The 15,087-nt window shown below is 42.3% G+C and overlaps 1 protein-coding gene across 1 annotated transcript in view; it reads left to right on the top strand.

The window, feature by feature from the left end:
- Positions 1 to 15,087, top strand: part of plcb3 (phospholipase C, beta 3 (phosphatidylinositol-specific)) — a 54,642-nt gene that overhangs the window by 12,988 nt on the left and 26,567 nt on the right. Inside the window, exon 2 of the mRNA XM_050066776.1 lies at positions 4,599 to 4,685. Coding sequence (XP_049922733.1) covers positions 4,599 to 4,685 — 87 coding nt within the window. The remainder of the gene's footprint in view (positions 1 to 4,598; positions 4,686 to 15,087) is intronic.

The following is a 15,087-nucleotide window of genomic DNA, read 5'->3' as shown; positions in this document are numbered from 1 at the left end:
ATTTGCCTCCATTGCCCAAGCCTGGCATTTTAATTTGCAAATAATTTGCATCGAACAGAAAGCCCAGTTGTGTGAAAAGAATGGAAGCTGTTTTCAGCCCTTTGACTGTCTGCACCTTCCATACCGACTCTTCCCAGTTTGTGTCATGTTTTGTTGTCAAAATTGAACCTTGCAGGCAAAAGATAAACAAACATGGCTGCAGATATGTGAGCTCAGGCTTCACTGCATTTTAAAAAACTGCTCAGCGTTGACATCAAATCAGCAGCTGAAAAGAGCATCTGACATCAGGTCACAGCCTTAAGATGATAATCGCAGCGTGAAATTGGAGTTATACAGGTTTTCGCTGGTTCCAGTGAATAAACTCAGGTCATGAGTTCAGTGATTTAGAGTCGGCTCCACTTTTGATGTTAAGCTGTCGTTCTATCACTGGGGTTTACATAAAAGCACAGCAAGACATCCTGATAACGTCACAGCTGGCTGGTGCTACAGAGCAAAGCGTCTTGTATCAAAGAAGTCTGATAATCACCTAACTCCAAGTTCAGGATGCCCACTGGAAAGAGACTAAATTTACCGTTGCTTATTAAGGTCTCATGATGTGGTTGGACTTTGATCTCATGCTCTCGTCTTCTACTCCTGACCTTTTTGTTTCTTTCTCTTTTTCAACCTTCACCCTTCCGATCCCTCTCCTATCCATCTTTCCTCCCATCTTCCTTTTTTCCTCTGTATTCCTTTTTTTCCTTATCCCAATCCAAACACCTCTCCTGCTAACTCTTTCTTCATTAGCCGACCTTGGAGCCTAAACTCAAGGTATGTTTTAGAGAGCACGAAAAATGTGCATTTCCAGGAGACTTCTTTAAGGAATACTTCAACGTTTAGGAAAACAGACGTATTTGCTTACTTGTGGAGAGATAGATGAGAGGCATGATGAGTAATAAGCTAAGCTGGTTCTGTCTGAAGGTAAAGAAAAATTTGCTTATATAAAAATAACTTGTATTTTGTATTTTGTGATAGAGGGATACAGTTATGAGTTGGTCTTTTGTACCTGTTTTACATCATAACAATGTTTATCCCCCCATTTAAGGCAAGCATGATTATTGTGAGTATATGTAAGCAAAAAAGTCCTTTAATGGAGTCTAAAGGCCCAGACACACCAAACTGACGCAATGAAGGCCAACTTTTGTCTCGTCTCATGTCGCCTGTGTCTCGGCCAAAAAGTTGCACTTGAACACCCTCCAGAGACTACGGCCAACAGCCAACTAGCACGTACGTTCTGCGTCTGTGTGGAGGAAACAACTCTCCGTACCAGCAAGCAGTGGTAGTCTGTATTCGTCATTCAAAAGGGCAAACAGGAAGATTGACAGGACGGATTCAAGACACTAGTTAACCAGTTAGCATATCACCAGCACAACCTGATGTGAAAGAACAAACGACATTCACCATGTGCTAGGGTAAAATAACACAAAAAATTATGAACTGTTTCTGCTAAAGAGCTCAGTGGCTAAAACAAATGATCCTGTCTGATAAAACAGATTTGTTTAGATCTCACACCCGCTTGACTGTAACCGCCTGTTTACTTTCCTCACTTCTGTTTCTCCTCTTGAGTGCTGAGCTGAACTCCCAGAGTGATTTCACTCACTGATAGTCTCCACCGGCTCTGAAGCCAATGTCAAATCAGCTGAAAAACAGTCGACGAGGGCTGACTGTAGCGCCAAGGGAGCGGGACACATCGCAAAAACAAGGGCAACAAATGCTCACCAACAACCCGACATTGACCGACCACCCCTCGTCGACTTGGTGTGTCAGGGCCTTTATAAAGTGATGATAGAACATTGGGTAATTTGCTTGTCTTTGGTTCAGAATCCCACTTCTTAGAGAAATTGATGTGTGTCAAGTCTTTAATGCTGGATCATGTTTGTTATGCAGAATTTGAAATCATTCAGTCTTGAATGATTATTTAGCAGTCAAATTCTCTGATCGTCTTTGCACATTAATGTGGTAAACATGAAGCTGTGACCATTTCTATATTAGCTTTGTGAAAAACACATGGTCGTCATTTTTTTTGTCTAACCCCACTTGAAGAAGTATGGTTTGTATGTGGTCAGTTGTTTGTGGGTCGCTGCTTTGTAAACTTACTGTATTTCCTCTGATAGTATGCTGGTGGGAAAGTTTCTGTGGGTTGCCGGACAGATCATCTCGTTTCCAATCTGATGGCGATGATGATGATGACGCTGATATTGATGCTCATGATGACATGTGTACATGAGTCATCTGTCACTGCAATAACAAACAATCTGGATCATCATCGTTGTTTCCCAGGATGTCTGGACGGTATGTTTGTCTGTGGGGCCAGAGTGTGACCACTCGCTGCTGTAATTACAGAGCCAGTTGCTGTGTGTGTGTGTGGATGTGTGTGTGTGCGGTCATGGTATATTGCATATGACCCCATAATGATGATGCTAATGACATGTTGATGCAGGCTCCTGTGCCATCATTATGCTGAACATGAATGAGTTCTTCATGCCGGCCAAACTGTGTGGTTTCCAGCATCGAAACAGCTGTTGCACGACACGTGCGCAGAAACACACAATATCAGTCTGTCTTCCTGTCTGTCTACAATCCCATAATGGCAAGGCACCATACAATGGCAGTTAGAGCCTCTGCTGCCATAAACAGCTTATTTCATGTCACTCTGTCCTTAATATATTGCTGTGGGACTTCTGTAGAGGGAGAAGCTGCTGCAATATTCTCTTTACACTAGAAGTTGTTTACTTAAATACAGCTTGGGAACGAAATGAATCATAGGGCCTGTTTGCTTTTATGGCCCCTCAAGGATCCTGTTGCATATAACAAGAAGACTGACCAAGCAGAAATGAACCCAGGGCTCAATTAGAAGTCCAATCTGTAGCTTTCAAAAACACTGGCTGAGGGAATTTGAGTTCGGAAACAAAATGATGCTCTCATACAATCTCATTGTCACCATCTTTCACTTTAAAAAAACAACAAATTTGAACAAATTCAAACTGATGTGCAAATCGTTTGATTCAGTTTACATGCAACCAACGTAGCCTGTCACCTAAACTGAACCGTAGAATTGACATTCTGCTGTTCATTTGCAAGTTTTATCTCTTCATTTAAAGAGAACAATAGCCTGTTTTAGTGATCAGACAACAGGGCCTGCAGTGGGTCAGATGGACAGAGCTTTACAGGAACGTCCTCTGCTGGAGTACAAGGCATAGCCTGTTGTGGTTATACACTCGGAGATGAATTCACAAAAGGATTGCACGGCTTTTGCAGCTGCTAAACCTGCACAGATAAGACAAAAAGAAACCATGTAATTTTTAAAGCACCTGCAAAGGGTGAAATGCACACATACCTGCGCTGCCAAGCAAATAGTGTCTATTAGTGCTCCTGTGCAATTTGCAGGTATTTAAATTTGGTAATGTGTATAAATTTACCGTGAAATTGGCCCCTTTCTATGCAAATGAGCCTCACAGTAAGATCAGTCCAATTTGCAAAGATCAGAGCTACACACACTACTACAATTTAAGTAATAGCGTCGTCAGAGAGTTGGTTGTCGATGAATGCTCATTTATGAGGGGTGTCAAGCCCAGCGCTGACTCAAATACGGTTTCTCTCTGTTATGTTTAAATTTCTTGCCTGACCTGAAGCTCGCGGCCTGAAAATTCCAGTTTTCTTTTTCTTCTGCCTGTGTTTTTCACACAAAGGCAACATTTATACTTTCCGGAAGGTTGAATAATGCACAGTCTTGCATCACAAAAATCAGAAACGACCAAAAATTCCCAAAATCCATAAATGACAATTCATCGTCCATTGGGATGTTTCACTGTCTTGCCTTTGCCAGTTTGGTAGATATCACTCAACCCTACTTCCTGGTGCTATCAGCAGCTGCAATAAGTTTTTTGTGAATTCATCTGTGAATTTTGAATTTTAACCAATCATTACAGAATTAATGCCTGTTTTCTCTCCTGTTTCGAACAGTAGTTCTGATTTGAAATGAAATGTGACAACCTTAAATTGTACTCACCAAATCAATTGCTCAGATGTAGGAACGCAGCAACATTTTCTACTACAAAGTAGTCAGACTGGTTGCATGACAATGAGACAGGTCTCAGCCAAACTTACTTGGAAGAGAATGTGAAAGAAACATTTACCCGTACTCTTGGTTGTAAACATCCCTCACAATTTGCAGAGCGACTTCCTGGTTCGATTTTGGCCTACAGTGCCGTACTTTCCAGTTGTGCACATAGTTTCCTGTGCAGTGAGGGATAGTTACACTTCATGTGTACTCACTTCCACTTGAGATAGTATGGTTAAACTGATCAGCTGAACATTCAAGATTTTCGTCCAGTCAGACATCATTTTAACAGTTCTGCCTTGTTCCCAGACATAAGCAATGACTCTGTATCATAGTCAATAGCTAAAAGTGCGTAAATATGATGCAAATTGCCAGCAAATTGGCTTCTGGTTATAAAACTGGAGCTCACTTGTATTTGTAACTGTGTTGCTTGTGTGTGTTTGAGGGTGAGATGGGTATTATTGTTCGTCCTTCTAACATCTCTATTTCTGTTGTCGTCTAGGAACCCAACAGTGGGCCCCCCACCCTGGTAACCCTGAAAGTTGACCCAGATGGATTCTTCCTGTACTGGACTGGAGGGTCCAACCTGGTAAGACACACACACACACACACACACACACACCCACACACCCACGCAGAGATTGTTCTCAAAGTAGGCCAAATGGACTTACAAAAACAGACATGATCAAGTACAAGTGGGCCACTTTAAAGCAGACCACAATGGATTCTTAATGCACCAACATAAGTGCCAATATGGATATTGCACTTGTTATTTGTTTACTTGAACTCCACCTCATAGCTACGCTCCTTCCTCCTCCAGCTATTTCAGTTGTCTTTCCAAATAATTGTTTCTTCTTTCTCTCTCTTTGCGTCTCTTTGTCTCTTATTGTGGTTTTATCCAGTCCATTAGTTCAGCCAAAATGGGTTTCATCAATTTGTCCCGGTCTTGTTTGCCTCCTCCTTCCCCTGTTCCTCTATCTCCCCGAAGTCCTTGCGGTCCACATCCTTTTAGCCCTGCATCTCTTTCACTCCATCCATCTGTACTCCCCAACAGCCACCCTCCTCTCCATATCTTTGGTGGCTGCGCTTAAGCCATTAGTTTAGTAAGATTGGATTCTGACATAATTAGCCAGACGCAGTAGACAGTGAGTCAGCAGGATGTAGGGTTTTGAGATTTTTATTGTGGTTCTGTAGTGCAGATGTATTAAAAGTGTTTTATTTCAATCCCATATACACAGTGACCTCTTCTAGTCTACTACTTTTTTCTTACTCCATCTCCTCTCTCTTCCATTTATCTGCCCACTTACTATATGTGTGTGTATATATATCTGTGTGATGTTGACCCGGTCAGAACATTTCGTGAGGCCTCTTGGATCAAATGACATTAGAAGGCAGCTCAATTAACGCACCCCACCTCCCCCATCCCCCCATCCCCTCATCCCAATCTCTGTCTATGTTTTTCTCCTTCTCTCTCACACTACACACCGTCCCTCCTTTTTATTTCTGGCTGTCTATTTATCCGAACGGCATGTATGGAATGGCCTGTTGATAGCCAATATTATCACTGCGTTGTGTCTGCATGTTTTGGACAGTGTGTGTGTGTGTGTGTGTGTGTACCTATCTGGGCCAGAGCACACGTCACGCTGTCCGTGTCCACGTGTGTCAGCATGTGTTCATGCATTCACATAACACACAAAGGCTTTAAATACTCATTTTATCCTGATGCCCGCTCACGTGTATGTGTGCGGGAATGCAATAATAGGCCGGTAGTCGCCCGAGGTGCAGCTGTGACACTGTTTAGCGAGGAGTCGGCCCGTCAGTGATTAAATCTTTTCAGCGTGGTGATGAAGCAGCTCAGCGCAGTCACTGCAAAAACAGCACACAACTTCAAACGAGGTGTTATTTAGATGTCAGAGTTGGAACATGTCATATTACATGTCACGATTTACAGCATGACTTCCTGTTTCAATTTTGACCTACTGCCCTGTGAAATGATGGATTGTTTTTTAAATACAAAGACATTCAACATGAAACAGGAGTGTATTTAGATGTCACATCACATGTGGTATTAAAAAAGACAACAGGAGATGAAGTCAGAGACAGACTAGAAGTCAGATCAGCCTTCTCTAAACCCCTGTGAGTGTGAGTCCAGGAATGTAGATGACTGACATATGTTTGTTGACTCGGATCCAGCCATGCAAATTATCCATTTTCATACTGCCGTGTCAGATTTTATCTTAAAACTACAACAATACCTAAGTAAAGGCAACATCTGGCTGCCTCCCTGGAAATGTTGGAATAAGGCAGTGCCAGCACCTCCTCATTTGCCTTATGTGCCGCAGTGTTTGGCTTTTCTTTCATTACTTACTTAGTGTTTTTCATCTTTGTTAATGTTGGCGTGACTGAGCTGGATTGTGGCCACTGTTCTTACTTCAGTAGCGGGAATGGAGCACACTGCTGGCCATAAAATCTGAAATATGCCTCAAAACATTCAGACCACCAAGGCCAATTACAGGGAAGCAGAAACAGCATCGGGCAGTGACTAATGATGATAGTTATTTTTTTCTTTTAATTGTCACATTTCAGTGTCCATAAAGCTGTACGCTGCCAGTTTCAAGTTGTTTTCTGGGGTAGATAGATTGTTTTCAGTCATTGCTGTGTTGTTTTTGAACTGCACCACAGATCACTTGTCACCATCACTCTGTGGTCAGTGCTGTGACGTCTGTTTCTTCAACTTTTCTGTGCATTAAGTTACTACAATCTAAATCTGGCTCAGAAAATCTGCACAGTAAAAATGTGAAACAAGCCCTCTCCTCCTCCTCAAACTTTCTTTTGGCCTACTGAAGCTTCTCTGCACTGCTCTAAGGGGATATGAACACACCTGAATGTGTAGATATGGACTGTGGCTTTCCAGAAGTCCTATTTCAGTGATCCCAGAGTGTTCAATGATGTGGCTCCCCTGGAGATTTCGAACCAGAGCTGAAAAGAAAGAGGACACTGCAACACAGATATCCAGCTATTATTAATGAGATCAGTTAATACGCTTTTACACAGATGACAAGGGCATTGTGGATGGAACCCATTTCTCTGAATAGAGGTACCTAAAATATTTGATCTCCAGTGTAGGCTTTAGTTTTGCTGCTCTGCTCTTCATTTCATTTTGATGCCAAGGGATACGGCGTTCAACGAAAGGCGTGCTGCTTGTATTTAAGGATTCGTCGCATTCGGGCCGTGATCAAGATGTATTGTGTCTGCTTTGTGAAACTCACGATACTCATGGTCAGTGAACTGGATCACTCACTGAAGTAATTTTTAGAACCTGTGCAAAGACATGCGAGGGCATCCAAAAGACTACAACCCAAAAATGTCACAAGAACTTTTTAAACAGCGCTTAACTTGAGATGAGGGGATAGAAAGTACCACTTTCTCTGTCAAGGTGAGAAGGACGCAGCACTGACAGTGCATTTTATGTAGGACGGGCACCAATATGCATGAAAGCTCAGCCCCTATGGATTTGAGTTTGAGGACTGGGCTCTTGGAGAACTTTTGAAACACTCCCCCTCTGATGTCTAACCACAGTTATAGAGGAAACCAGCAAAGGTGGGTCCAAGTCATTGTTTTGCAAGTACGTCTCAAGTCTTTGCACTCAAGTTCCAAGTCAGTTCTTTCCTGCAACTTGATTGGCTGCTTGCAGAATGGTTCAAACAAAGTGGAATTAAAGTGATAGTTCAGGTTTTTGGACATGAAGTTGTGTGAAACGCTGACCATCTGTAGCTCTGATGTGACGGTGTCACTACTGTCAACGAGCCTCCTGCTCTGAGAAATCGCCCGTAGCTTACCGGAGAAAAAGTAGTTCACTCAACTGAGGTATTAGCCCTCGACTTGCTGGGAATTAACTGATTCGTGGAGCGCTTTAAATAATATGCTTTTTATCTTTGGGTCAAAAGGCTCAAGTCCAAATGAAGTCACACTTGCAACTTGACTTGGACTTAAACAGTCCAAGTCAAGTTGCAAGTCTTCTTTTATTTTATTAAGTCCAAAGTCATCAAATTTGTGACCCGAGTCTGATTTGAGTCCACGTCATGTGACTCGAGTCCACACCTCTCAAAACCAGTGTATATTCGGAATATTGAAAAAGCAATTTCTACAATTGCAGTATCATTTCAGATATCCCCCTACGTGCAGCCTGAAGGAGCACGTTGTGGCCTTTTCTCTTGTTCCATCCATCATTATTCTCTTTTTATTTAAACCACCTGCCTCCGTCTCACCTTTTCTCTCAGTCTTGTTTTACAACATTTCCTCTTCAATCTGGTTTATTTCATACCTCCTTTTACATATCCATCTGAACATGTGTCCTTTCACCTTTTCTCCAGGTGTTCCTCCTCATCCCATCCGTCATCTGTTTCCTTTCTGTTCACTTATCTTCATCTGTTTCGTGTCACCTTCTCCTCACTTTGTTTAACATTTCCCCTTAAATAACTCTATCTATATTTCTCTCTTTTTCCATTGTTCCATTAGTTACCACCTCTTTTCTGACACCTTTTCTTTGAAACATTATTCATTCGTCTTGTCCTGAGAACAATCTTCTTCCTGCTCTGCCGGTCAGCTGTGCCTGATTTCTTTTCTTTCCTCATTCTACGTTAATCTTAGTCATCTCCTCTCTCTCCCCCCCCCCCCCCCGTCCGTCATCCTTTGCTCTCAGTTATCTCCCTCTCTCCATCTTTGTGTAATGTCCAGAGGTTTGGCTTACAGGACCTCTGACGTGTGTTTGTGTGCACGTACTCAGAATTTCCCATGATGCTTGAGTCAGTGGCGATAACAACCAACTGTCGCTGACAGACAGACACACACACACGCACACAGTGGCTTGGCAGTGAAACAAGGGAGACACACCCCAACCTTGCACCAGCCTGGACTGATTTTCTTTCTCTTTCACTCACTCACTGTCTTTCTGTCCATTCCTGACTCTTAAATTCTGTCCACGGTTTGCACTTTGTGATGAAGTTGTTGTTAACGTGATCATTTGTATTTAAAGTCACTGAGGTGCAGCTCCGCTCTCTGACTTATACAAGTTATTATTCCTTGGGTGTTCTGCAGGCATAAATCGAGTAAGGGTACACAGGGGTTGAATGTTATGAAAATATTTAAAAGTAATGACAGCAGGAGTCTGTAAGCGTAATATACAGGCCTCGCCAAATGTTAGTGTAACATGGTTGGTGCTGTTTGATGTAGCACCTTAGAGAGATATACTCCCAGGCTGCTAATTCATGGTGTTCCAAGTGGTCACTTTAATTAAACAGTGCATATTTCACCACTTTCCAAACTTTGAACACACTTTCTACAACAGGAGCTCAGAATAGATGTGCTTTAGATGACAGAAACCCATTTAATAAAAGAGTTGCAGCAGAATTTCCTGCACGAAGAGTTTTAATGCCTGCCCATCCAGGGAAAACTCTATCATTTTAGACAAAAACATACACTCTTTACATTCAAAACATTAAAAATCTTGTATTCCCTTTGTTTGGGACCTGTTGTTACCCCTTTAATGACCTCTAAGGATTCATAATATCCAGTTTGGAAAACCAGTTCCCTATTACTTAACACAAAGTGCATGCCAGTGGCTGAGGGTTACACCAGATCCACATCCCAAATCCACACATCTGTTACAACATATGTTTGCACCCTACTGCTAACCCAGCTGTGTGAGTGTCCTCTTTCTGTGCTCTGGCCAAACTCTCCTTAAGCCCCACTTTACATTTTCAACCTAATTTCAGTGTTTTAAGTATTTAGCGAATGCACACACTGTCGGAGGTAAAATAACAGAGAGACAAATGGAGGAGAGGGGTTAAAGGGTTCTCAGAAGAGGTTGATCTGAAACTAGAGCTGTCAATCACTTCACATTGACAAGTTGACAAGGAATAAACCAGCTAGTTCTCATTCCTTGGGCGTCAAATATGGCAGCTAAGTCAGTGGCTGTCAGTGTCTGAGCACAAGGTACCTTTAAGCGTCTATATGAAATGTATCGCGCTTTCAAGTAACTTCACTGCATAAAGTAATTTAAAGAGCAAGAAAGTTTGTGCAGGGTGGGAGGGAGCTGTGATGGATGGGTCAATCAAACACAGGACTTTCACAGAGGAGACAGCTGTTTGTGTCCGGTGTTAAACATTGAGCTTTACATGTTAACAAATGTCCACACAAGTAGTTTTGTTACGTCAGCCTAAATCAGTTTTGGTGACAAAACTTTTGTTTCCTGTGAACACGGATGTTTATTTTGGAAAGGCAAGTTGCCATGGAAACTGACAAGTCCAAAACCGATGCTTAAGGGGTACCAAGGGCGTCATAGTTTGAAGGGTAGGGCCACTGAACAAGCTGCTGTATTTGATGAGTTGGGAGTGAAAACGTGCTTATTAGACTGGAACACTTGTTGATTCTTCCTTTGTGGAAATTGGAGTTGTAGTTAAAAATACAAACAAAACAAAAACAACAACAACAAAAAACACAAAGAATAGATTCATACCTTTTGCTTTTTAGAGAAAAGTCATCCTTTGCTTTCTCAGAGGACAAACCTCTAATCAAAGTGCATTTCAGTTTCAATATTTTTTTTTTTAAAGCAGCCCAGTGTTGCAGATCATGGTGATGTTTTGTTGGGGTTTTCCAATTAACCTTATTAATCAAATCTCCATCTTACACTCCCTTCGTTGGAAGGAAATACAGAGAATAGACACAGAATGTAAGCATGTGGTTGGGTCAGACTATAAAGAGCCTCACTGTAAAGCCTGGGCTCCACTGCACAGCCAAACGGTGCTAACCAGGCCTGATTTTGTTCGCCTTGTTTCCCTGTTTAAGAACATTTCTGCCATTATTCATAATGCAACCGGCGTCGCCAGTAGAGATGATGTGTTGGCCAAAACGCGGTCTCCAATAAACGAACAGGACCGTTTGATTTAGTGCTGTCATGGCGATGCGCAGTCTCTCCTGCCACAACTGGATGAATTAAAATGCACCTGGCAGCACTACGAATAATCCTCCCGTCGCTTTGTTTTACTCTGGCTATCCTTTCTTTTATCACTTTTGCTGTTGGCTCTTGCCCTGTTTCTACACGGCATAATCCACCTCCAATTTGTCTTCTTCTCCCTCTTTTACTTCCCTGCGTCTCTGTGTCTCAGGGGCAGCTGGTAGCCGTCAGAGAGATGAGGCAAAAGTTGTTCCTTTAATATAAACTGAAGGATGACATTTCCTCCCTCTCTGCTCTCCATCGTTTCTCTCGCTCTTTTTCTGCCACCTCACTATCTCCATTTCTCTCCTTATCTTTCTCCATCTCGCTGCTTCCCACCCCTCCCTCCGCTCCCTTCTTCCTTTTCATCTCATCAATGGATATTCTCATGTGGTCCCTTCCTACCAGAGTTATTGCTCTTTAATTTCTTGCAACAACACTTCTAATCTCCCCCTTTCTCTCGTTTAGCGTGGGAAAGTGGGCAGGAAGTTACTCAGACACGGGAGATGGGGGTTCTGGGGAATTTTGTTGCCCCCTCTTCCACCCCCCTCCTCCTCCTCCTTCACATTTCCCCTTCTCTCTGAATTCCCCCCTCTCTCCTTCTATCCTTCCTCCTGTCTTTCCCTCCCCTCTTCCTTTAAGGTGCACAGGTCATGTCAATAGCACCTGAGCTTTTAGACGTTCGCCCCCAGGGATGTAATTGAGTTGCCACAGAAGTCCAATTAAGCCTGTAATGGTGTGGAATTGATTTCACATTCCTTGACCACATTGAGGGGCAGGGACGCACACAGAAACCACAAACAAACACACACTGGTGTTTCAGGTATTACCTGCGATGTCATTTTAACAAACACCCTAGGGGGCTGCTCCAGTGTCACCACATACTTGAGAGTTGCTGGGGCTGTCTAAGTGATTTGAATTGTTTCAGTCCAATTTGAGAAAGAGTGGTGCAAGTGGTTTGAGTTGTAAATAGCTTGTATATCTGGCGTGTTTAAACCATACAAAAAACAAAGTATAAAAACCTCAATTTGTGGTTTAATGGGGGGTTATATGCAGGGCTATTTCTAGGCACAATGTTTTTCCAAGGCTTATTTTATTACAGTTGGACAGAGCCCTGCTGGCTGTTTCCACCTGTTTACAGTCTTTAAGAATTGTTTTATTAATCCCTTTTTGGGAAAAAATAATTTCTCCAATGAGCTAAGCTAATAGTCTGTTGATTGTAGCATCGTATTCGGTGTACAGATATGAGAGTGGTATCAATCCTCTCATTCAGCTCTCAGCAAGAAACCTAATGAACATGTTTCCCAAATGCCATATTGTTCTTTTAATGCATAAACTGACTGCTGAGGGTAATGTTGACTTTAGCTTATGATAAATGTTCTAATATTAAAGGGATATTCAGATTTTTTTGCAGTGGGGTTCAGGTTTTTGATTTCCCACAGGCCCATAACTGCTGCTGGCCAGGTCAGGCTTTGACAGAAACAATACAGGCTGGTCCGATTTTCTTTAAATTGCTTGTTTTGTCAAACCAGCCAAAACAAATTAAATTTAAAATGATATAAACTAGAGAAAAGCTGAAAATCTTCATATTTTGTAAGTTGACACCACTACATGTTCAGCATGTTTCCTTGGCATCTGCCTTAAACATCTTTATGGTGATTCATTTTCTATTGAATGGCCAATTATCTTTAATTAGCATTTAGAATGGCTTCACGAGCCTGCCTAAATACACTAGAACCATACCAACTGAACTGGTAACACTGGGTGTGAGTACACGGCAGGCTTTTAATGTAGTAGCAGCCTCTTAAAACTTTACTTGTGGTACTCCCTGCTGCACGTGTGTGTGTCTGTTTGTGTGTGTGTGTGTGTGTGTGTGTGTGTGTGTGTGCGCGTGCGCGTGTGTGTGTATAAATGAGCCAGCTGAATTGTAAGTAGAAGGATTGTTGGCAGGTATAAGTAGAGATCTAATAGAGATTATCTCCCCGGCTCAAGTCAAACATCCACAAAGAATTAACTTGGAACAAGGGGGTTTACATAACACACACACACACACACGCACACGCACATACGCACACGCACACGCACACATACACACACACACACACACACACACACGCACACACACATCCAGTGAGTGGTTTGCAGGGGAAGTTGAGTGTCAGTCGATAATGTGACAGCTTCCTCCCTCTTTCTCCTCCCTTCTGGTTTCCTTACCTTGCTCGGTCACACGTTTCAATTTCTGTTGACATTATCTGTTAGCGCACATGGCAGTCTTTACTTTCACTCTCCACACACACACACACACACACACACACACACACACACACACACACTCATGCATCATAGACATTCAGTTCTTCCCAGGATGAAGAACTGAGACATTGCACGGTATCACATCTATTGTCTGAGCAGATGCTTCCTCCAAAATATGTGTTTCTGTGTAAATGTAATGCCTCGCTAATCTCTCCACTCAGCTAATGAAACTTCCACCACGTGTGAGCAGCTTAGAAATTAGGATAATTCTGGTCTATCACAAGTAGAATGTTGTTTTATATTCTTAGCCATCGTTTCTACGTCACACGGGGCAAGAAACAGACAGGTTGTAAACAGAAACAAAAGGGCAAATGAATGAAATTATTATCCAAACTGTCTCTTTAAAACATCCATCAGAGTTCAAAGACAGATTTTCTGATTCAGCTTTTCTACTTATCATAGTTTTCCTGTGCAGGGAAATGAGGGCTTGTCACCAACATTCCTGTGCACTCATTCTGTGTTTCATCTCTAAGTAAAGTAGTTCAGATAATCTGTAATTGATTTCTTGCTCTAGCGTCATATTAAGTGGACAGAACCATGGGCATAGACTTTATTTTGATGAGATCAGAGACATTTCCACCATGAATTGATGCAGAAAAGGCAAAAATTGATGCTTTAAAAATTCACCAGAAAGTGTTTGGCACTCAAACTTTCCTTTGGAGGGACCCCAGACCCCCAGTTTTATATTTATCCCCCAATTCCTTTAAACTACACACACTCACATACACACCTACACTGGTCCTGCATTCTTTGTCTGCTTTTCATGCCCTGTCTTCCTCTGTGTGTGTGTTGGTGGCATGTGGGTTTGTGTTGTAAGTTTGCCCCACTAATCTGTGTCTGTTTGTGTTTTGTGAGAGATTTATGATGACTGCAACTATTTTTGTTTTGTGTGTTTTTGGCCATGTTCTGCCTTTATTTATTTGCGCTTTGAGACATTTGGTATGACGATGTTGTTTACGCGTGCATTCATTTCATTGACTGTTTTCAGTTTTCCTCTCATAAACGATGTTTTTCCGTCCTTGTACATTTGGATTTAATTTCTCTTTCATGTTTAATTGTTTCTTTCCCCCTTCAATCTTCTTCTTCTTTGTGTTGATTCTAATATTTGACTGATTACAAATCACTACCGGATCAGCCTGTCCACTAAGTGGCTAAAATGTTTACTCTCTCTTCATTTTCACCCTCCCCAGGCCACAGAAATATGGAACAGGAAAGACAAAGAATGAGAGATATAAACAGATAAAGGAGGGAGCTTTATCTCATTGATGTGCGCCGACGAAATATTACGAGTGGACACAGAGACAGAGTTATAGAGCTGTCCCATGTTCACATGGGTATTAAGTGTCCCCCTCCTTCTCTTTCTGTAAACATCTTGCCAACTCTCCCATCGCGGCCGTAAAACAGTTTGAAGGTCTCTTTGTTCTACTTCTGCGATGTTTCTGTGTCCTTTAAAGTCCTCCTCTCCTCTCCTCTCCTCTCCTCTCCTCTCCTCTCCTCTCCTCTCCTCTCCTCCACACTGATTGTTGGGTCACAGCCAAGCGGTAGAGGGTGGAGATGTATGCTGGCCTGGCACTGTGCGTGTTGGCGTGTATGTGTGTGTGTTCCAGAGGATCAGTTTACCATATGCCGTCATCATGTGCCATTTGATCGGAGACGTGATTGGTCATTCGAGGCATATTTAGCT

This window comes from Epinephelus moara, chromosome 17 (assembly GCF_006386435.1).
Source record: "Epinephelus moara isolate mb chromosome 17, YSFRI_EMoa_1.0, whole genome shotgun sequence".
Classification (NCBI taxonomy): Eukaryota; Metazoa; Chordata; class Actinopteri; order Perciformes; family Serranidae; genus Epinephelus; species Epinephelus moara.
The sequence above is the reverse complement of the archived record's forward strand: the minus strand, read 5'-3'. Positions and strand labels throughout refer to the sequence as shown.